Raw genomic sequence first — 24,069 nt, forward strand, 5'->3', positions numbered from 1 at the left:
CAAAGTGCCTGGGCTGGGGGGAAAGTTGCCCAGCCGGAACTCTAGAGGAATGAGAGTCCATATTCTGAGTCACCGTTTGGAGATTTTGGGTTTCAACTGATAGCAACTACTCCCAACCAATTTATTATAGAATCAACACACAATTATCAGCAAAGTATGTGTTTGTGTCTAATCTGTTCAAAGGATTACTCTAGGAACTGAGGCCAGATTGAGAAGATTGCCTTTAATCAGAGGCCAAATTAAAGTTTTGGCGGCTGTGGCATTTTGCTAAGCATTATTCAAGTGCCTCTAATGTAACAGTTGAAATGAATGTTCATGCTTAATCTGAATACCGCTTAGCTCCACAGGGAACCCTCCCCAAAAGGAAAAAAAAAAAATCATAAAATGTCAACCTTACACAGTAAAGCTACCAGAACTTGTACATAAGTTTATGACTGGTTCTGATCTCTTGCTGAAGCATCAAATATTTTTTCTGGTGGCCAGCAATATCATATTTAACACCTAAAAATTATTTCCTTGGCCCAGAATATCCTCAAATCATTGAAAAATTTATGCATTTTCTTTGGAAGGAAATAACAAAAACCAGCAGAGGATACAAAAATAAATCCCGCTGGTTGAAAAGAGTTTAAAATGCTTCCATCCAGTCATGAGTATAACAAAGAAACTCACAAAATACTTTGGAGAAGAATCTGCTTAAATTGCCCTCTGACCCAGAGACCATTTGATCATATGCTGGCTTTTGTGAAGTTTTTGTTTCATGCTTTCATTGAATTGTTCACTGTTATTTAACTCCTCCCCCATTTAGATTATAAAGTACGTGCAAGCCTATATCCTACAGTTCTTTCAACCCACCACGGTGCCTAACGCATGCCTGAGATCAGAAAGGGAACGAAACAAGCCTGCTGTCTAAATCTGTGAATAGACAGTAAATGTCTTCGCTTCTCCCAAGTATTTTGTCCTGGCTATGGCAGTCACAGAGCCTGAGGAGCCCTTGGCCTTACTATCATGTGGCAAGTGCCTACCCCACAGCCATGCTCCCTTTCTGCATGCAATGTGCCCAACCCTGGGGAACTAGTCCTGGTTAATCGGAGTGAGTCATGGCAGTAATGTCCCCCTTTGCCAGGAATTGGTCTAAGTGGGGGATGGAGATATATATATATATACACATATATATGTGTGTGTGTATATATATATATGTGTGTGTGTGTGTGCATATATATAGATATACACACACACACACCAGGAATTTGTCTAAGTGGGGGATGGAGATTACATACACACACACACACGACTCCTGTCTGGCCAATGAGATGTAAAGGAAAGTGCACTAGAGACTTCAGGAAATATTTTCTTCCCTGGTAAAAGAAGAGTGTTGTACCGGAGAAGCTCCTCTTTGCCTGTTTTGCTACTTCCCTATTTTGGACACTGTCTCTGAGAATATGATGCCTAGAACTGAAGCAGCCATCTTGGGATCATGAAACAAGTTTGAAGACAAGAAGTCCTTGCTAAGTGTATGCCAAGATGTTAGAAAAGAAGGACTGGAAAGATGGAAAGAGTCTGGGGACTTGATAAAATAACTGAACAGCTAAACTAACCATGGGACCACTTGCTTCCAAATTCTTTATTATGGCAACAATCACTGTCCTTACTCTTGGTCCCCATTAGTCAGGGTTTCTGTTACTTGAAGCTGAAAGCATTCTACTTGATTTGTATCACTTTCCTTAAAATTAGGAGTAACCATGTCTCCCTTCTTCTTCTAGGAGGGAGAACTATGGTAAAATGGAAAGGACAGAAGTTTTGGAGCCAAAGAATTCTGGCTGAGAAACCCTGAACAAGTTTCTTAACTTGCAGAATGTATTATTAAAGGTAAAATGTAGATAACAATGGAGACTTCATAAGCTTGTTACTGTAAAAAGAAAAAAAAAAACACAAACAGAAGATGGTGAAAACATTCCACGTGTCACAGTCTAGCATGTAGGAGGTGCTCAATTAATGTTAACTGCCTCGCTTTCTTTTCCTCCCCACGGTCCCTGTGTGGAGTAGAAATGTGAGTGTTTGGGGAATAGGGAAACACCCCTATGGAATGTTAAGAATGACTTGTCACTATCTCTCTTATTTGGAGACGAGAGCGGAGAGAGGAACAGCTGTCTGTGTGGGAGGCTGAAGCTCAAAGAACAGCTTACGTCCTGCAGGCCTATGTTGCCCCTACACAAACTAATCCCCTCGTTTAGTAGTTGCGATGGCCTTTTGTTGAGCCTGGTGCCTTCTGTGACTCAGCCTCCCTGTCACACCATCTGCTCAGGGCCTTAATAGACGCCTACTCCTTCTGAGCTGCTTCAAGCCAAGAGAGTCTGTTTCCCACAAGCTACCCACAGCTGGGAGTCTTTAAAATGTGGACCCCACTGCTCAGTGGGCAGTGATCCGAGTGAGCACACACGCCCTGGCAGCCTCTGGGCACTGTGGGTCCGTGGACAACCAGCATGCAGTCCACAGGTCCACAGGCTGTATTCCAAAGCTGGCTTGTTGGCCACTCTTATGCCCTCCCTGGGCACACACAGACATGGCTCCCCATACACACACACCACACCACGCCACATCACACACACACCCACACACACACACTCCCACTCCCTGGACAGTGATAACTACCCCCTGAAAGGCTTGAAGTCTATCTTCAGCCACACACCCTCCTCCCTCTCTTCTGAAGGCAGGAGACAATGTTAGTCCAACTCACCAACTCAAACTACAAACCCCAGCCTGAGAGCCAGGGCAGAACAGTGGCTAAGGCGCTCCACTCCCAGCTCCAGGAATTACACCTGACATAACATTAAACAAGTTACCGAAACTCTCTTGAGCTCTTTCATCTCATCTGGAAAATGAGGATAATAATAGAATTATTGTGATGATGTGTTTAAATGTGCCTAGCACTGTGCCCAGCATGTGGTATGTGCTCAACAAAACGGATTCTCCAAGTCTCAATGCTCCCTTAGGAAGAGACAGCTTCTGCCATGGGACAACTCCAAGATATGGCCCATCCAACCTGTCATCTTTTTTTTTTTTTTTTTTTTGGTTTTTGGAAATTAGACATTTATTTGGTGCCATAGCTGGGGAGTAAGTTTAGGTGTGTTCGTATATCACATTTGGTCAAAAACAAAGTGAATTCTGGAAGCAGTTTCCAGAGAGGAATGCTGAAATGTTTTGCTCCTTGGCTATTTAAAGTTCAGTGATCTTTTAGGTATACAAATTCTGATGTGGTTGTTAAAAATCACCCCATTTCTTTATAATTACTCATCCCAGTTATCCCCTTCCTCCCCCTGAAGGTATTTTTTTATTGTTATGTTAATCCCCATACATTACATCATTAGTTTTAGATGTAGTGTTCCATGATTCATTGTTTGTACATAACACCCAGTGCTCCATGCAGAACGTGCCCTCCTCAATACCCATCACCAGGCTAACCCATCCTCCCACCCCCCTCCCCTCTAGAACCCTGTTTGTTTTTCAGAGTCCATCATCTCTCATGGTTCGTCTACCCCTCTGATTTCCCCCCCTTCATTCTTCCCCTCCTGCTATCTTCTTTTTTTTTTTTCTTAACATATATTGCATTATTTGTTTCAGAGGTACAGATCTGAGATTCAACAGTCTTGCACAATTCACAGCGCTTACCAGAGCACATACCCTCCCCAGTGTCTATCACCGCGTCACCCCATCCCTCCCACCCCACCCCCCACTCCAGCAACCCTCAGTTTCCTGAGATTAAGAATTCCTCATATCAGTGAGGTCATATGATACATGTCTTTCTCTGTTTGACTTATTTCGCTCAGCATAATACCCTCCAGTTTCATCCACGTCGTTGCAAATGGCAAGATCTCGTTCCTTTTGATGGCTGCATAATATTCCTTGTATATATATACCACATCTTCTTTATCCATTCATCTGTCAATGGACATCTTGGCTCTTTCCACAGTTTGGCTATTGTGGACATTGCTGCTATAAACATCGGGTGCACGTACCCTTTCGGATCCCTACGGGGTAACACTTTCACGAGACCAAAATATATCAATGTGTATGCACCTGGGATTCAAGAGATTCAACAATGAACAAAGATCCTTGAGAGTTTATAGTAGAGAGGAAGAAACAAACTCAAGTTTTTTGCCTGAGGCTTTGTACCGGTGATAGTTCCCCACCCCCCACCACCCTTTAACCCATTTGTATTAGGTTCATGCTTCTCTTCACTTGAAATTATTCCCAACCTCTGCTTCTGGGCACTTGCAGCCTCTCTGTGGTTTGTCACTGCTGCCTTAAGGAATCTTTAGGGACCGTTCATTTGCTCACTTGTTCAATTGCTTAATGAGCACCTACTATGCATAAGCCCCTCAACTATGAGAATACAAAAATGATTAAGACATACTACTCGTCATTTATTATTCTGTGGCCTCAAGGATCTCACAGTCTCTGATAAACAGACAAGAACAAGTCACTATGTTAGGTACTGTAAATTGAAGTGTGGATAGAATACTGTGGAAATAAAGAGGAGGGAGGGAATAATTCAGATTAAAAACTACGGCTTGGTACGAGAATATCTGAGCCGTACCTGAGAAGGGCTGCAAGGGCTTTCTTCCTACACAAACTGCTTGTACAAACATTCAGGGTATGAAAGAGCACGGTGGGCATCCAGAGACCCAGAAGTGATTCACACTGATTCATACTGGCTGCAGCACAGCACAGGGGGCAATGGGAGAAAACCAGCGACAAGGACAAGAGGAGTCTGGTAAAAGTTAGTAGCAAAATGCAAGTCAGTTGAGTAGCCAAAAGAGAAAATTACTATAATTGATCATAAAACGTTAAATAAATAAAACCCCACAAGTCCACGGTGATCGTAAAGAGAAAAGAAAAACATGCCCTTATTTGAAACCATTAGAGGCAATTATTACACCAACTTCTGATTCCGAAAATAGATAATAAAAGGAATAAATGAAGCATTTACACTGCCTTTCAGAAGGAAGTATAGTTCATTGCTAGATGCTGCGAGTAAAGTCTTCCTTACAGGAAAATACCAGATAACATATGTAAAGGAAATGCCAAGATTAGAAGGTCACTATTTTGTAACCCACAGGGAAGTAACAGGTTTGGGCAAATGTCATCGATGGCTGCTAAAATCTTGGGATGAAAGTTTAAGGGAACAGTATCCTTACAGTAATTTCAGAGATTTCCTGCTAATTGGAAGAGGGAAATATGGTGATCGCCATCTTAACCAAGAGAGCAAACGAACAGCACGACAGTGGGACCAGCTGTCACTTTGCCTTCAGAAGTGACGCACCGTGAAGGATCTGCCTTGTCTATGTACTCTTGCCAAAGGCATTCCATCTGCATCCTGTTTACAAGACATACAGGAGACAGAGGAAAAAGTTAACTGACACCAGGAAGATGCAATCAGACAAATCCGGAATTTGGGACATCCTAAAAGACAAGTGGCCTAACTCCTTCAGAAAGTCAATGTCTTGGGGGGGGCGACAAAAGTGAGGGGATTATTTTTGTTTTAAGAAGATTGAAGAGATCACCAGATGAATGGCTGAACATTTTTCAATCTTGATTTTAAAACTAATACTGTAAGATAATTTTGGTAACAATGGAGAAATCTAAATATGGACTGTATACTAGAGGGTATTTAGGAATTCTGTTCTGCAGTGTGATAATGGTCTGACGTTTATACAGGAGAAAATCCTTTTTTATTAGATGCATGCTGAGTATTTAGGGGTGAAGGGTCAAGCAACTTATTTTCAAATTGTTCAGCAAAACATATATATACAGAGAGAGACAAATATGGCACGAAGTTAAAAATCATCGAACTTAAATAGTAGATATACGGGTAACCATTGTGCTTTGTCAACTTTTATGTATGTTGAAATTATTCATAATAAAAAAGTTTGAAGTAAAAAATATGTAGGGTCAGATAATGGAAGGTCTATTATGAGCTTCTTAGGATTTTGGACCTTACTCCTGAAGGTTTTGAACGGGTAACTGACATGATCAAATTTACATTTTAGAAAGATTATAGACTTACTGCATTTGCCCAAGTAGCATTTACTGACCACATGCATCAAATGTTGAGTGAACCCTGGGTGAGGTGCTATGGGAAACAGGAAAACCAAAAACGCATTGCCTAGCGGGAAGAGCACTTACCACGTAATGGAGGAGATGAGACACAGCACGCCAAGCACTGGTAGAGCTTTCTTGTCAGAAGAGGTGCCCAGGGGAGCTGGGGCAGGGGCAGTGCACATGCATGGTGCTTCCAACTATTATGTGATGTGCTTGTCAGCGGCATAGCCACATCGCTCCAGAAAGGATGAGCCTACAAGTGACTGACATCTCCCATCCGTCCTAACCACTTGAGCTCTCCTTATTCCTTGATGGCAGCGCCATGTTTCCCTGAAATAGAGTGTGAGAGTGTGACCCATTTCTGGCCCATGGAACCTGACTCAGGTCTCCTGAGATCTAGCAGGGACTACTGGCAAAGATTTTCTTCCTTGATAAAGACAGAGACATGCGAGAAGCTCTCCCTCTCCTCCTTCCTGCCCGCCTTTAAGTGCAGCTGGGGAATGATGTGGGGAAAGCCAAGAGAAGAGGAAGCACAGGTGTGGACCAGAGCCCGAACATCATGGAGCCATTGAAGCAAGACTGTAACTTCCCATCACCAGACTTCTTGTTACAGAAGAAAGATTACCTCCTTTTTTCAAATCATTCATCTTCAGGTACTGAAATTTTGAGCCGATCCTAACCTTAGAACAAAGCAGTTAAAGGAAGCCTCAGCCCTAGCCAGCCCTGCTCCTCACTGAGCTCTGCTGGCAGGCTAGAGTTTGGGATGGCCAGGAGGGTTCACACTCACATGCCAACTCTGCCTGGCTGTGACTAACCAGAGTGCTGTGCTGAGGATTCTGATGCACTACATGAAGGCTTAATTACAGGTTCTGTGGAAAGAAGTGCCGAGGTTCATAGTACCAGGTATCTGCTTGGGCCTCATGTTTACCATCACGGGTATGGATGGAGTTTGTAATTGGCAGACCTGAGTTTGAGTTCTGGCTCTACTGCTTACTACTACCTCTGTGGTTTTGGTCAAGTCATTTAACCTCTTTGAGCCGTCTTTTCAGATAGTTGTTACAACTGATATAATGTGACTGTGCTTTGTCCATCCAGTGTCACACAGATGGGGGCTATTTTGTCTTATATTTGTCAAACCTCAGCTGAGAACCAGGCTGAGAGGAGGCAGGGAGAGGAGGAAGGAATTCAAGGTTGGAGCCTCGGAGAGCATGAAACTGAACACCTGACCAGAGAAGGCAGATCTGGGGTCCAGAAGCACCAAGTCAGAGTTTCAGGTGAAAATGAATCAGCAGAAATGAGTTGAGACCCTGAATGGTGAAATACGGCTGGAGAAGATCCCAAAAGCACAAGTGAAGATGCTAAGGACAAAGAGAGATAAAAACCATAGACTGAATCGGCTTTCTTTTGCTGCCCCAACCCTGAGGGATATGGCCCACCCATCAGTAACAGTGGCTCACCAAGGTCCAGATCTCAAGGGGTGGGAGCGCAGAAGGAGTTTCCACAATTTTCAAAGGGGACAAATGAGGGCAAAGTTTCCTCCCTAGATGAGGCCAACCCGGAGCGGTGCGCCTCTCTGCCTTGTCGCAAATCGGTGGAGTAGACCAGAGGCAGGAAGCCCAAAGTGTTAAGGAGAGACAGTCCCAAGTTGATAAAAATTTTCAATAAGCTATTAGTAGTAAGACTAGTTTTGTCTCCTCCCTCACCCATGGCATAATCAAACCCCTCATACTTCCAAAAAAGCCCTGCCAGTAACAAGTTTAGAAGCCAAAAGAAGGCCTTTTGTAATAAAGCTCAAAGTTGAAAAAAGGGCAAAGGATTTAGCCTAATAAGAATTACTCCAAGAAGCCCTCACTTTGCAGGTTATTAAAAACCTAATTGCCCTGTGAATTCTGACCTAGAGGTCAGAGGGTAAAAAGAGGCTTCCTTTACCTCCCATATGGATCTACAGCACTCGGCAGCCCTATGCAGGAAAAGGGAAAAAAGAAAGAGATTGACTGACAATCCCAGGCAAAATCTAAGAGGTTGAAACCTAGAAGGGGGGGCAGAATTCAAAGTTCTATTTGTTCATAGCTATATTTCTGATGTCTACAACTGAGACTGGCACATACAGGAGGCAATCAATGAATGAGCCCATGGGGAGGTAGTGAATCCCAGATCAGACAGGATCTCCAAACAACCAAAGAGAGGGGCATGAAAGGGGGGCCTGGGAAGTGAAGGCTTCATACCTCTGAAGAAGCAAGTGTGTGAGCTAAATTGGGCAGAGAGCCCCTCTCAATGCATAACCCCAGAGGACTCTGCATGAATCCCAAGTAGATGTTTGAGCATCAAATAGAGGCTGCTCTCCATACCCTTTTGCACTCCACGTATCATTAATAGCAAGGCTCTGGGTGTTTAAATTTTTTTGTTTTTTTAGTTGAAAGCATTCAAAATTGGGAGATTCTGCATAAAATTCCTGATTCCTCCCACTGCCCTTTGAAGATGCAGCCACACTAGGCCTGCAGTGCCCCCAGGTAAACAATCTAGCCCTGCAGAACAGCTACACACAATCTCCACCTCTGTTCACAGCTCCCAAGCTTGCACAGAGGGAAGGCCGTGTAAAGACAGAGAGAAGAGGAGGACCACCTACAAGCCTGGAGAGAGGCCTTCAGAGGAAACCAACCCTGCCCACACCTTGATCTGACACGTCTACCCTCCAAAACGGAGCAAGTCAATTTCTGTTGTTTAGGCCACCCCGTCGGGGGTTCTTCATTACAGCAGCCCTAACAAATGAATACACATATCCTTGTGAAACAAATCTGGCCTACTTTGCAAATTTAATTACCAGGCTAGCCCTAAGGCATTTGACTATAAACTGTGTTTTAAACTCATTCATTCATTTAATATTTGAACACCTACTATGCTCCGAACACTGCACATTTATTGATTCGTGCCCTTTATCATATAAACCAATTTTATTTTTTTGTCATTTAACAACCCACTTCTAATTTTTTCCAACTATTTTCTGCTGGGCAGCTTTTCGTGGCCTTTTGTTGTCTGCTGCTGCTTCTCTTGATGTGTAGAATTAACCTTCTTATAGATGCGTAATGAACAGCATCAGAGACCCTAGTTCTCAACCCTGGCTAGACAACAGAATCACCTGGGATGTTTCTAACACACCTATACCTGGACCAACCCCTTCCCACATTCTGATTTAGTCAGCAATTGTGCAGAGCTCCGGCAGTATATTTAAGTTTCCCAGGTAATTCTAACGTGCAACCAAGGCTGAGCACTGTTACTCTAGTCTGAATGGTTCTTAAACATCACCCCTTTCCTACTCAAAGTACAGTTCACAAACCACCAGCACTGGCATCACCTGGAATTTTGTTAGAAATGCAGAATCTCAGGTTCCACCCTGGACTACTGAATCAGAATTCATAGTTTTAACAGGATTCCTCACACAATTCAGATGTACTCTAAAATTTGAGAAACACCGGATTTCCACTAAAATCACCTGGAAAACTCGTTAAAAACAAGAACTACCTGGCTTCCTCCCAGAACCAACCACAGAATCTCAATCTCTGCTAAGGGCATGAGAATCATTGTTATGGAGCTAGTCACACCAGGGCCTGAGACCTAGGAAGCACTCTTCGAGGCCAATGTATACATCCCCTCAACTACCTAGCCTCACCTTCACCTTCCAATTCTTTTGTTAAAATAAAAAATATAACAGAGATACAGGCTTTTATTTTTCCATCATGCATGTGGGCTTACAACTATTTATACTGTTTAGGAACAAAGGAATAATTGCATTATTACCAGGGTGTCAAATTACCAAGTAAGACAACCAGTAACTGATTGCTTTGGGGAGCAATTTTCACAGAACACAGAAACAATTTCCAAATTATACTTCCAAAACCAGTTATATTATGAGACCAGGACAAGCTGATGATATTTCTAACAGTCACACAAGGCTCCATCTTCCACAAGCAAAAAAAAACAGATATTCTGGTGAAGGGTCCCAAGTAAGCACCTTATTGTATCAGTCTGTAAGATTTACAACAGAACAGTCTCTCTCTCTCTCTCTCTCTCCCTTTGTGGATACAGGGGAAAGGGAGCATCTTTTCATCTCTTTTTGAGACTCCCTGTTTATCCTGAAGACTTTCACTTCTAAGACCCATTTCTGGAATTTCATTCGTTAACATTCAAAGCAAAAAGCAGACCTGATGGGATCATGATAGTGTCCCCCACCACTATCACCACCAAAAGAGAGTCCTGATCTCCCAAAGTAGTCAAGGTTGAATTGGCACAGTGTCAGATTTTCCATCAACAATACAGGTGGGGAGAGGAAGATACCAGGTTGATCATAATTGATGTAGCTAGGTGACGGGTACACAGGGGCCAGGTACCATCCTCTCCATTTCTGTGCTTGTCTGAAAATGTCCATAATAAAGAGCAAAAAGTTAAAAAAAAAAAAAAAAAGAAAGAAAGAAAGAAAGAAAAAGAAAAAAGCAGACCTGTGCAGCTACATTTTCCCATTAGGCAAAAATTGGGGAAGTGGTAAGATTTTACTTATGGCAAAATAAGCAGCATATAGCATCAATCTTCCACATACGCAAGGCCACACCTAGAACAAAAGAGAAAGCATCCAAAGTAACATTATTCTGTTTTGGATTTGTTTCTGTGATTTATAAAATCCACTAATGATGAGCTAATGATTGGATAAAACCGTGGGCAAACCCTCACCTAGGTACTGTATTGGCCCATGACCCCTTTAATTCTCCCCTCCTCACTCTGGGGAAGGTCCCTCCCCGTCCCCGCCCTCACTGAGAGACAGGCATAGTCTCCCTGAGGCTTCTCAAACCATTTCTACCTGCATCTCCAGGCCCCTTCCACACCAGGCCCATTCCTGCTCTGTGTTTTTGCTCCAAGTTCCCCGCCTGGCACACCCTCTCTACAAATTTGAGTCAAGGCCTCCCCAGCCCTTGGGGAACTCAGAACAAGGTCTCCCATAAGGAAAGGGAGATTAGGGGGAGGGCAAGTGTTACAGTCCTACCCCTCAACCTTCAGGGATGCAAAGGAGAAAGAGGGCCTGGCTCAGCTTTTATACTCACTGGAAATGAGCCCTGGAGATCCAGAACAGATTCTGACCACCCTGTCCCCATGCCCCAGGATGGAAGCCTATTCCTAAGGGTATTTGAAGGTAGCAAAGTAAAGAGAGCAAAGGACTGCTGAAGAGTAGAAAGCTGGGGAATGAGGGCCAGATGGCCAGAGGCTACCACAGAGGAGGAAACAATATGAGGTAACTGGGTCTTAAGGGGCACACACACACACAAAAGTTGGAACAGGAGTAAACACTAGTCCACAACACTGCTGCCTTAGGGCTTATAATTCTAACACATGTGTAGCCATGAAAAGAATTTTCAATTGAGAATTAAAGAGTGAACCCAGGAGTTGGAACCAAGGTCTGACCACAGCTGACCACAGACCCACTTAGCCTTCTGGCCTCCTCTACCCGCTGTCAGCATGGTGTGTGAGTGTGCGCAAGTCCCCGCTGTCTCGCTAGCTGTATGCAGAAAACTCTGGTTTCTCAGTTGCTTTCTCTTTCTGAGCTGTGGTAATACTGAAACAAAAAAGGAAGGGAGAAGTGGAGGAAGAAGAAAGGACAGGAAAGGAAGGGAGGAAAGAAGGAAGAGAGGGAGTGAAGGAAGGGCAAGTAAGGTACAGAGGTGTGAGAGGAAGTAGACAGAGGCCCACAGGTCAGAAATACCTCTTCCCCAGCAACCCCACTATAGCACCCTGGTCCTGTGCTAAGAAGGGATAAGTGGAGTTGACAAAGGTACCTAGGTTGTATGTGGGTCCAGTCCCCACCCTCACCTGCAGCCACAGCACGATGACAGTGAGCACATGTTCACACACCCGCCCATCAGTATGGCAGGTGGCAGGGTTCCTGGAAGGCTGGGGAGGGTAGGTGTGTGTCTCATGCACTGGCAGGGGGCCTGGGTCCACAGGCAGTTCTTGAGGTCCTCGTTGACCAGGAAGCCAACTAGGGCCAATAGCAACCTAGACAAGTCTCAGTGGCCTGACAGTGACGGAGCATGGTATAGACCTTGATGAATGTTCAATAGTAGAAGGGCCCAGAGGCAGGAAGAGACACATGATGGTACAGAACACATGGCATACTGCTTCTCACTCTCAACCTCATCCATGCCCAGCAGTCAAGTGCTATTCTGCACATCCAGCAGGGCAGCTGAGGCCCCTAGCCAAAGTCAAGATCCAGTAGGTGGTGGCAACGAGGCCGGTGACCCCAGGGCTTTGGAACACTTAGTTTTGGCTGATGGCCAATACCATGTGCGCTAGCTTCATTCTGCAGTGGCAACAGAAAAACTGGCCATAGATGGCATGCATGGCCAGCATGAACACAAAACTCAGCAAGTCACTGGCCCTGAAGTAGCAGAGCTTGAGGATGCACTGGTCCTCTTGGAGGATGACTCATGAGTGTCCATGTTAAAGACAGCTGGGAAAGGCCAGAGCCAAAAACACGGTCCAGGCAATGTAGACAAAGGCAGCACACACTTGAAGCATGTGTGCTTAACATATAACAGTAGGGGTGAGATCATTTAACATGTAACACTAATGTGAAAAAGCAAGAAGGCCACGAGGAGGCAAAAGAACATGATCATAAATACCATATTCTTGTAACTGAAGTCCAAAGGGAATACAGTGCACAGAGGCCAACATGAAGAGAAGGCAGATAGCCAAACACGTGTGGTTAGCTGGGCACAGGTCCAACAGGAGGTAGTAGGGAGACTAGTGCAGGATCAGTTGGACTTGTTTGCCCCAGGCTCAGGGGTCTCCACTGGCTGCCTTGCTGGACCTTGCCTGCCCTCCTTTCCTTTCTCTGCACGGGCCCCTTCACTCATAAGGTAGTATGGCAGGGGATTGGGCCACAGTTCTTCGTTGATTATCTCCACAATCTTGTCAGACTCAATGGAGCTGTGGTTTGAAAACCACCCAAAGAAGCTACGGCTGTTGTCGGGGTTCCCCTGACTTAACGACTGGAGATCATGCCCTGGGAGCCACTGGATTGGAGTAGAACGAGACACCACCTGACCCGAAGGACCACACCCATATTCCTTGATGAGCACCTTATTTTGGAAATAGGGGTTGCGCCCAAAGTAGAACTTGATTTTGTAGCCCAATCTGGCGAGGCCAAGCTCTTCCACCTCCAAGCTGTTCAAGTAGCTGAGAACCTCTTTATCTTGGTTGTTCAGAAAGGATGATAGCTGGGGGTGGTTCTGAAAAGCTTGCCCCCAGAAACCCGGGATATTCTGGATGAGGAGGTTCCTGCGCTCTAAGTGATGCAGTCGCAACTGCCCAAACTTCCGCGAGAGGCGAAGGTAGGCCCTGTCTGCCTGGGCGTTCATGTTCTCCAGCTTCAGCTGGACCGTCTCCAGCGTATCCATGCTGCCATCTGTCGCCAGGGGCCCTGACCCTGCATCCTTCTCCACCTTCTTTTCCTCTACCACAGGGGCGGAGACATTCTCCCCTGTGGCCCCTTTCTTCAGCTTCCCGCCAGCTATGGCCTGAGGCCCCCTCCCCGCTGTGCTACAGGTTTCTGGGGCCTTCTTCCCGGCGGGGCCACGCCGATTTCCAACGCGGGGGCCATTTTTCGGCCTTCCCACGGTTCCCACGGTCCCCACGAAGACAGTGTCTGTTGCTAGACGCTCCGCGAGGGATGTGGCCTTCCCCGGGCTGGGCCTGGTCGCGGCCTGCCCGCGATCCCCCACAGCTCGGGCCCGGAGCGCGAGGCCACAGTCCAGGGGGAGCCGGCAGGCAGCGTCCTCCCCGGGCCGACGGGACGGCGCGGGCGCAGCGGTTTCCAGGCCACCCCAACCCGCGCCAGCCTGCACCTGTGCCGCCTGGGTTTCCTCCCCGAGCCTCTGGCACTGTGGCGGGTCCGGGTCGCGGGGGGCGTCGTCAGGAGCAGCGCGGACTCGGGCTTTGCCGCGGCCTTTGCCCCTTTTGGCGCGGGAGGACTTTCTACCCCTACTTCGGCCGCTCATGGTGGTAGCGGAAGCGGCTTCAAAGCCACGCTCTGACCCCGCCGCCCCTGGCGCCAGCTCGCGGTCCCCAGCTAGCGGGCCTCTCCATGGCAACCGCCGACGTCACGACTGCACGACTGTACCGTCGCGCGAGGACGGGCTGCGCGCGGCGATTGGCTCCGCCGCCGCAGCTGCGCAGGAGCGGACCCTCACAGACCACCCCCCCCTCCTACATCGCCCCCTGCCTCGCTTTGTCTGGTGGAGGCGGGTGTGCTTTCCTTTCGTTGCTTCCGGTTGGTCTCGGCGTGCCCGCTGGGTCTCGTGGAACGCGTCTCGTTTCTCTCACACGAGACAACATGACGACAGCCATCACGTCCATCCCCCCATCATCTCCTTTCTAAACGAAACCTCTTCAGTTCCTTAATTACTTCTAGTGACATTTACCACGATGAAACTGCCATTGACCCCTCTGTTTTCTCTTTGAAAGCCTTTGCTGAGGGATTTGCCATGGTGCCCGAACTGCAGAGAATGTAAAGGTGGGTACCATGGGGTCAGGCCACAACGCGATCTGATAGGTGGTGGGATGTTACTAGTGATTATAAAAATAATAACCAGTATTTTGTGAGCATCATTATGAACCAGGTGCCTGACTACATGCTTTACATGCATCCTCTCAATAAATGAGGGAAGTGTTGTTGTCATTCCCACTTTCCAGATGAGAAAACTGTGACTCCAGGACCCCAAGGAATATTCCTGAGATGACACAGTAAGGGATAGAAGCACAATTCAAACCCAGGCCTATCTTGACTCACAACCCGTGCTTTATATTCATGAGTGGCTAGTCCTCCCAGCCCTGCACCGCTGCAGATTACTGCACTAGCTCTTAAGAAGGCCAGCCTTGCCTGTCAAACAGTCATTAGCAGGGCATTCTCTCTTCTACCTGGGAGCATAACCCAGATCCTCTGGCTGCCTCAGGCCTAGTTTACAGGGCTGGGCTTTCACTCAAGGCATAGGACCAGGAGTGAAGGCCACAAGTCAGAACTTCTGTAACTGGAGTAAGATAGGAATGTGGTCAGAGCCTCCATAGGCAGTGAGGAGGCCCTAGAAACTTCTTAGACTCTGCATGGAAACAGCCAGACAACCTATCTCTTGTTCTCGGAGGGAGTTCTAGACCATGCTCTTACTAGCCAAGTGATAGGACCTTGAAATAGTGAGTCTAGTGGTGAGACCATGACCGATAGGAAAGTGAACAAATACCTTTTGAGGTTGTCCTTTCAGGCTCACAAGGAACAAGAAGGCCCTTGCACCCAGCTAATGGAGAGGTAAGTTCCAGAGCCCCTGGGAACTCAACACCTCTTTATTCTTACTTGTCAATGTGTAACTGTAGACTGGCAGCCTGGCATCACCTGGAAGCTTGCTAAAAATGGAGAATTTCAGGCCCTGCCCCAGACCTACTAAATCAGAATTTGAATTTTAGGAAGATCTCAGTTTATTTGTATCCACATTAAAGTTGAAGTATAGGACACTGGGGAAAAGAGAAATTATTTTGATACAAGCAGGCTTTGCTTTAAGCCAGCCCAGTGCAAGTGACTGCTGACTTTCTCGAAGCCTCTACAGTCCTGCAAGGCTCTGTATGATGTAGCAAGTTCCCTCTTGCCACTACCCAACTTACCTCTCTGACCTCATCCTCTTGTCTCTCCCACCCCCTTCCTACTATACTGGTCTCTTTGCTATTCTTCAAACTCATTAGGTAAGCTCTTGCTTCAGGGCCTTTGCACTGGCTCTTCCTTCTGCCTTAAATACTCTTCCCCTACTTGGGGTTGGTCATCTTGGCTGGCTCCCTTCACACTTTGCTTAAGTGTAACCTTCACAGTGACCATCCTGTTTAAAATTGCCACCCATCCCATTCCCTCTTACCCTGCACTACTCCTTCTTTATCCCTTAGCACTTATTGCCTTCCAACACACTACCAATTATTGATTCTGTATATTTTTTAACGGTCTGTCCTCTCCAGAATGTCAACTCCATGAGGGCAGGTATCTTTCTTTTGTTCATATGGGCCTACAACAGTGTCTTATCCTAACGAAAAGCACTCATTAATTGTTGAGTGAAAGAACCAACCCAAGTAGAGTTTTAAAAAATGGGTTTATAAATTGATTGTCTGGAATTCAGAATACCCCTGTTTTCCCCCCAGAAGCAGTTTTATAGGTGAAGGTTATATACTCAGATCAACATATGAAAACTTATTAAGCTCGTAACTTAGGCACAGAATTATCTTTTGATACGAGCACCAGTCAGGGACAGAAAGTAGGGGAAAATCTAGAGTGATAAATTTAAAAATTAAGTTAGGGGATGGTGCGCCTTGCTGGTAGAGCATATGACTCTTGATCTTAGGGTTGTGAGTTCAGGCCCCACATTGGACTTGGGACCTACTTAAAATTAAAAATTAATTAATAAATAAAGGCATTCCTCTTTATAAAAAATTAAATTAGGGGAATTAATATTTTATTTAAAAGGGATTAATCCAAAGATTACCTTAAATTCTTTTTGAAGGCCCTTTCATAACCACTTCTTCCCAAGGCCTTCCATGAACATCCCAGACCATGGGAAGTAGTCCTGTCCTTGATCTCACAGAGAAGTTGTTAACTGTAATATTTATCTGGCAATCAGATAGGCAGTTTTGTGCCAGTCCTTGTACAGAATTACCTCTTAAACTGGATAATTACAGTCTGGAATTGTCTGCAAATATCAGAAAAAACTTAAAAATCAGCTGAAGCAGTCACTGTCCCTCTGCAAACTGCAGAAATTGGTGGGCTGGCCTGCTTTTCAGAGCACTCACAGCTCAACCAACTTCTGTTGTCAAGAGCCTTAATCCAGCATCAGTAGCCGTGTCCTTTACTGCTCACACATGGTTAAACCACTGCAAGATTAATATAGGCTGGGCCACTGCAAACGTTGTTTATTATACAATGTGCCTTGAGCCTGTTTTCATCATGTCAGAGAGATAAGCATCAGGTGAAGGGAAACAAATGTGAGACTAACATTTTATATAAAGATATAAAAGGGTGACCTGGTCCAGGTCACCCAGCCCATATGGCTTCTATATTTAAGAGGCTGGTCTGTGCAGCTGAACTGAACTCTTGATTTTCTTCTCAGATATTAGTATTTCACTTTATATAAGACTATAGCTTGAGTTCCCAACTAGATAGTAAACCATATAAGGGTAAAGACTGTGTCTCTTTTCTCCCCCAAAGCAGCTAGTATGGGCCTTGCATATACTAATAATGTTACTGAAAGTTCACATTTATCTTGTATTTTATACAATGCCATGTTCTAATTTACTTAATACCCACAACCACCTCATGGGGCAGATGCAGTTATTGCTCCCACCTTAGAGATGAGGTTATTGCTATACAGAAAATTTCAGTACCATGCCCAAGGTCACACAGCTAATTAATGGTTTTAGCCCAGGCAATCAGATTCCAGCACCCATGCTCTTAACCACTATTCCATGATACAAAATTATCATTTGAGAGATTGAAATATCAAACTCTTTCTAGTGGGTAAAATACCTTTCAATGTTCAAAAATTATATGTATTTATAAAATTATACATATGCATGCATATACATACACATTCTTACACATGCAAACATAATATATATATCAGTCAGGAATCATTTTTCAATGAGGTATATACCTGGTGTGGCGATACTCAACATAAGTGAGTTTCATTTCAACAGTCCATGTTGGGAATAAAACATCTCCATTTGCACAGCATTTGTCCTGAGCATTCTGTGAATATTATGAAAGAAATATAAGTTTACTATCGTGAACTCAGAAATCTGGGAATTTTTACCTTTTCCCAATAATTAGGGGATTAAATCCATGATAATATAAGCATTTAATTGATTCTTTTGAATGTGATGATATTTCATCATTTGCAAATTTTATTAAAAATTCATAAAAATGCTTTTCAAAATGTTAAAGTAACTAATGTTCCTTTTGTTCCATAAAAATTGTACTTTCTCCATTCCTTTTAAGGTCTGTTTTCCTTGAATCATAGAAATTAACTAGCTGGGAAAAAGACATTCCAGTGATCCAACCTATTCCCCCACCAAGAGACTAACATTCCCCACAGTTTCTCTGGTAGAACTTTAAGATCCCAGACTTGACATTTTTAGCCACAGGGTTTTGTCTTTCCCCAAGGAGATAGTATGAGGCTCTTAAATGGCAGTAAATCTTGCTTACTGTATGGAATTTTGCCAACTAACCCTCCCAGGTTATGGAGGATCATGGAAGAGAAGGGAGTGACATAGGGAATATTATCAAAGCCAAGAGGGAGAGAAAAATCTGCCTCTTATGGTAAATTTCAAAAACTATTTAAAGTTAATATTGTTAGACATGTGCCTAGATTCTTTCCAATTCCTCCCCAAAGAGCAAAATTTTATACTAGACCACCTAAGTCATTCAGTTCATATCATATAAGTAGCTGTAAAATATTTTAAAATATTGACAGATGTATTCTTACTTCTTGGCATTTCCTTTTTACCCTAGAACATTTTCACCATTAAAATTAGATCTTTAAGCGAATAGCGGCTTTTATCCCAGAGAGGGAAAGGTACCAAAGAACCTAGCAAAAGCTGAATTCAGCAAGTCAAATTCTTCACTTTGAATTTCAAAATAGGCTCTTGAGAGGGGAAGATACAATGGTATTGAAAAAGAAAAAAAAAATTTTGGCACTTCAAAAGCAAATCCTGGAGCACTAAATGCATAGAGTTTATAACATAAAACATAAGGAGGAAAAACATGTGATGATGTATAAAGCATATCTCCACCACACAAAGAGGCAGTGAGAGCCTTTTCTGAGCTGGGCTTAAGGATCTTGGGGAACATTTAGAGAGTGTATAGCTGGTGCAGTATCTCTTGAGAAAAGGATTCTCACAGTTACCCCTCCAAGGATCAATACCCTTGGGGAGTTGGTAGAGACCATCCTCCTGGAAAAGACAGACATCTCAGAGTGGGGAGTACTAGCTCCCAAATTGAAAACTGAAACCCAGACAAGAAATCCTCTGAGGACGTCTTTCATCGCAGGGCAGCCAAGAGAGTAGAAAAGTTTGTACAGAGTGTTAACTTTAAAAATAAAACCGTCAGTTATTTTACAAGCAAAAAAAAAAAAAAAAGGGGTTTATTCAGGAATAGCAGAGAATTGTAATTCAGAACGTGCAAGCTATAGCAAATCTATAGGCAAGTTCAGAGAACAAAGGAGAGGAAGGCTCTTCCATAGAGGAAAGGGGGAATTTGGGAGAGGCTGTTACAAACAAAAGTCCATTGGAATAAACTGAGAGTTCGAAGTATGGTGGCTTTTCACTGGCTGAGTTGTGACTGTCTCTCATTGGCTGGCTGTTGCTGGGCAAGAAGAAAACCTTCCTCCTGCTTGGGTAATAAAGCAGCTAAAGCAGTATGGACTTGCAAGGTGTGAGTCTTCCTGTTGGGGTTGCAATTGTCAACAAGTGGTAGGGCGTAAGAGCTCCCCTTCTGGCCTCCTGACTTTATCTTATACAAGGTTTCCTTTTTTAAAAAAAGATTTTATTTATTTATGAGAGAGAGAGAGAACAAGCAGCAGGGAGGGGCAGAGGGAGAGGGAGAAGCAGGATCCCCCCTGAGCAGTGAGCCCCATGTGGGGCATGATCCCAGGACCCCAGAATCATGACCTGAGCCTAAGGCAGATGCTTAATCAACTGAGCTACCCAGATGCCCCACAAGGTTTCTTTTTATTTTCACAAGGTTAAGCATTGCCAAAGGCATTTCTGAAATGGCCTGTCCCACCCTCCAGCCACCCTACTCTCAATCTCTCACAGCCCCAGAATAGAGTGCAAGAGCAATCCTACATTTCCCCGTGTTTAGTAGAGAGAGGTGTGGAGCTTCGTGAAGAGCATTTGGGGAATTTGAATGGACATTCTATTGTTGGCAAAGAAGGTGCAGAGTAAAGGATTTGATGACTAGAGACCACGAGGGGCACGCTTCTTCAGTGGACACAATGGGAGTAGAGGCAGATTTCAAAGACCAGGCAGGTCCAGCTAAGCCTCAGCAGACACCAGCAAAGACTGAAGATAAGATTCACACCAGACCCTTCTCCATCAATGACAGGATGAAGAAGCCTTAGCCCTGGAGAGATGAGAAAAGGAACAGGGAATGTCCTACATGATTAAGTATTTACATAAAAGAAACAGAAATTTTAAATGTAAAGTTACCAAGTCACTTGAATTGCCATGTTTAAGTTATCTGAAGTTTATAAGTTGCTGCAACCATGAAAATTCATACTCAATACAGTAGTATTAACTAGTCCAGACCCAGGATCTAATGGGCTTAGTCATGCAACTCCAAAGCTGGAGAAACTTAAGAGATAGCATTTTAAAGCTCCTTAGAAAATAAGTGACATTGATAGTTTTAGAAAATAACAGAAGGTATTAAAAGAAGGCCTCATAAGACGTGGTTGTGATTATAAAAATTAGGAAATCCATGAAACTCCAATCACCAAATATGAGCACTTTCACTACAAGTTAGGGAAGGCCCCTAAAGCAAAACTAAGTGCTCTCCAAGAAAGTCTCTCATTAATTGGTTATGGGTTGTATTTAGAACTGTGGGTGCACCCCATTTATTGCAATTATTACTTTTAATATGTGATGTAGTAATTTATCACACACTTGAACTTTTCCCTAGTTGGGCTACGTAGGCAAGCTTTTGTCTCCAACCAGAAAAGAAGCTCCATGAGTTGCAAACGCCAAACTTGCCTTATATGTAAGCTGCACAGTGCCTTCTCCTGGAATTACCCCACAGCCATTCCTGTACCAAACCACCCTCAATTACCAAACCCAAACAAGCTGTCCTCAATCAACACCACCCCATGTTGTCCAGTGCAGAGAAGAGTACGATGCAAAGTCTGTCTCTTTTTGTGCACTCAGGAATGTTTTGTTCATATCACACCCATAATTTTTTAAATCTTCACTATCCCCTTTCCTGTATATACACACAGACACACTTTTAACATCCTTACTCCTTCTTCTTTCCCAACAACATATAGTACAGAAAGGTTCTAGAAAAGGAAGTGAGGTTGGTAGATTTTCACTTGGGAGATAAACTGGGAAGAAAATATCCCAACAGGACTTGGATATGAATCTTGGCATATCCCAGAAAAAAGTCGTTGACAAAGGGCAACATGAAAAACAGAAACTGGAATTCCCTCCACTTCATACAATCTAAGATCCTGCGTGGTTTACACTAGGTTCTGAGATTGAAGAAGGCCAGGATTTCACGGAGGATGACCAGAGCCTGCGTGCAGGTAGAGTCCCTGGGATGGAGGTGGGGAGAGGATCCTCTCATATCACCCGGCACATCTCAGACACCAGTAACTATGGTAGTGAGAGAAACCAATTAGAAGACCCCTTCCCATTTCAACAAACAAGCCATAAATCTTCATGAAGCTAGGAATTTACATCAAAGACCTGGGGGAAATGAACAAAGATTAAATTGAATTTTAAATTAATGGGCAAGCATTGTGTGGGTAAAATGTTCAATTATATGTTGCAATCAACTAGCACCCATAAGCATGGGGTTTCGTTGTTCCATTTCCTTTTACCCAAGCTAATTTAACTGAAGATACTCCTTGTCTTCTGGAATGCCCATTTTGGTTATTCATTCTGTATTTGTGTAATATCTGATAGCAATAAGACATTTTAAAAAGCACTTAAAAATTAATAGTTAAAAAAAAGAACAAAGGAAAATTAAGGTTAGGAAATTAAGAAAAAAACAAACAGAATGAAGTATCCAAATGTGTCCCTTTCCACTATGTCTCCTGTACTTGCTGGAGGCTGACCGTGGATTTGATTCTGGTCTTTAACCCACCAGTGCAAAGAGAGAAATCAGATGTGGTATAACCTTTATAATGTTGACAGTGTTTTAAAACACACACACACACGCAACAGCAACAAAACGATAAAACAGGTTCTCAGAGAAAACACATGTATTCCCAATAGTGAATCCAGAAAGGAATGTCAGGAGTGAAAGCCCCAGTACCATGCTGATGCTGAATCCAGCACCACGGACATATCCTATAGCACCAAACGGGCTGGCGAGCAGGACAGAGAGGCACTTGGTAAAAGTTCCGTGGTGGTTCAGGTCCAAAGCGATAGTGGCTTCATCCAAGGAAATAGAGTTTGTAGAATTTAGAGGAGAAAGTGGACATACATCCTGAAGTCAGCCTCTGTGCATTGAGCCTTTTCCAACTGACTTTGTGCTTAGAGCCTGGGTATTGTCTGTGGGAGGTGGCATCACGTGAGGAATGGACTAGTGAATTTCATTCTGTCTCCTGCTACCAAGTGGGCACAAAGAGCCATGCCCTCCCCTTCCATTTCATCATCGATTTCTCTGTCTCCATCACTTTCCTTCCTTTGCTCCCCCAACACATTGGTGTGTTTAGAGAAACCATTCCAGTTACTTTTAAAAACGATTTTCCCCGCTTCACGTCCACTCCCATTCACACACAAAGTTGAGTCCTTGGGGATGTAAGCTGTGTTTGCCTCTCAGAGTGACTCTGTACCTCAGTTTCCTCATAGTGTGAGAAGTGGTTATTCCGGTCAGGGTTCAGGTGTAGGACCAGGCAGGTGGTGTAAGAGAATGAAGCAGGCCCAGGGCATGTCCACAGGGAACTAAAGAATGGGTTATGCCCTTTCTCAGGCTGGCAGTTGGCCACTTAACTCCGGCTGATTGTAGCCATGGAGAAATCTGCATTTTTTGTGTGTGTGAAATTTCTTAAAGATCCTATGAGAACCAAACAAAATAATTCTGCTTGTAGACTCCACTTTTGAACCCCTACTCTACACCCTTATTTTTTTTAAACTAAGTTTTTAAATGAAATCATGAATGAACGTCTGGAAATTATTTGAATTCCTCCAAAGAAGAGAGATTTTCATGGCTGTCACCCAAGAGAAACTTTTGAAAATAAAGAGCGGTCATATGATCCCAGGTTGGACTCTACCCCGTGTTGTTAAGGCAAGCCAGGAGTCGATGGCAACTAGAGGACAGCTGCTACTCAAGATGGACACAAGTGAGGGGTTAGATTCTTATCAAGCAAGATTTTTTTTTTCCATTTTGAACTTCCAAGAGGATGATCATTATTTTTAATTGGCTTTATTTTTTCATGCATAGAACCCCATGCTCCTCTGATTTCTTAACGCATGTAACTTAGACTCCCAAAATATTTTCATCTTCCTACAACATGAAGGCTTTGCAAGACCGGCTCAGAGACACACCCATGTTGCTTGCTTCCCCCGGCAGCTGCATCTACAAATCTTCCCTGGGCAACTAACACACTTCTGACATAAATGGTAGACTTAAGTGACTAACTATGCCCCTCTGGATCCTTTTTTTCCCCTCCCCTTCTTAATACCCACACAATTGATCAGGTGGGCCATATGGCCTCTCTGATTCACACATTAAGACAATTAGGACACCAGCCAGTGAATTGCTCAAGCTGGCATTTTCATAACTAAAACAAGAAAAGCCTAACACTTTATCTTCCCCAGGAAAAGCCAACTCCATCTGGTCTTGGGTATGATTCAGATACTAATTCATATAATATCTAGCTAAAAATGGGTATAACCCTATTTAGACAAAAATAGTGAATGAAAGTCAATTATGTGGCAGGAAGTTTCCACTGCAGAATCCAGGCTGAAATGTAATAGTAAAAAATCTAACATGAGGAGAGTGAGTATACTGTATGTACTAAGATTTTACACACATTCCGAGAGGGAGATGCTGCTCATTGGAGAGCAACCAGACCACCCTTCTGTAGGACCAGATATCAGAAAGAAGGGCAGTTTGGAGATGGGGGAGGGGAGTAACTCACAGCTAGGACCTCTAAAGTGATGGGGGGACACTTAGAAGTACAA

General features: G+C 44.1%; 1 protein-coding gene across 1 annotated transcript; it reads right to left on the reverse strand.

The window, feature by feature from the left end:
* Positions 1-3,993: 3,993 nt before the first annotated feature.
* TSPYL5 (TSPY like 5) lies at positions 3,994-14,242 on the reverse strand. The gene is made up of 2 exons (XM_032421882.1): positions 11,953-14,242; positions 3,994-10,702 (listed from the first exon to the last, which is right to left on the reverse strand). Exon 1 carries the CDS (start codon positions 14,139-14,141, stop codon positions 12,897-12,899), a length of 1,245 nt encoding a protein of 414 aa, XP_032277773.1. The 5' UTR covers positions 14,142-14,242; the 3' UTR covers positions 3,994-10,702; positions 11,953-12,896.
* Positions 14,243-24,069: the final 9,827 nt, after the last annotated feature.

Source organism: Phoca vitulina, unplaced genomic scaffold, assembly GCF_004348235.1.
Source record: "Phoca vitulina isolate PV1807 unplaced genomic scaffold, GSC_HSeal_1.0 scaffold25, whole genome shotgun sequence".
Classification (NCBI taxonomy): Eukaryota; Metazoa; Chordata; class Mammalia; order Carnivora; family Phocidae; genus Phoca; species Phoca vitulina.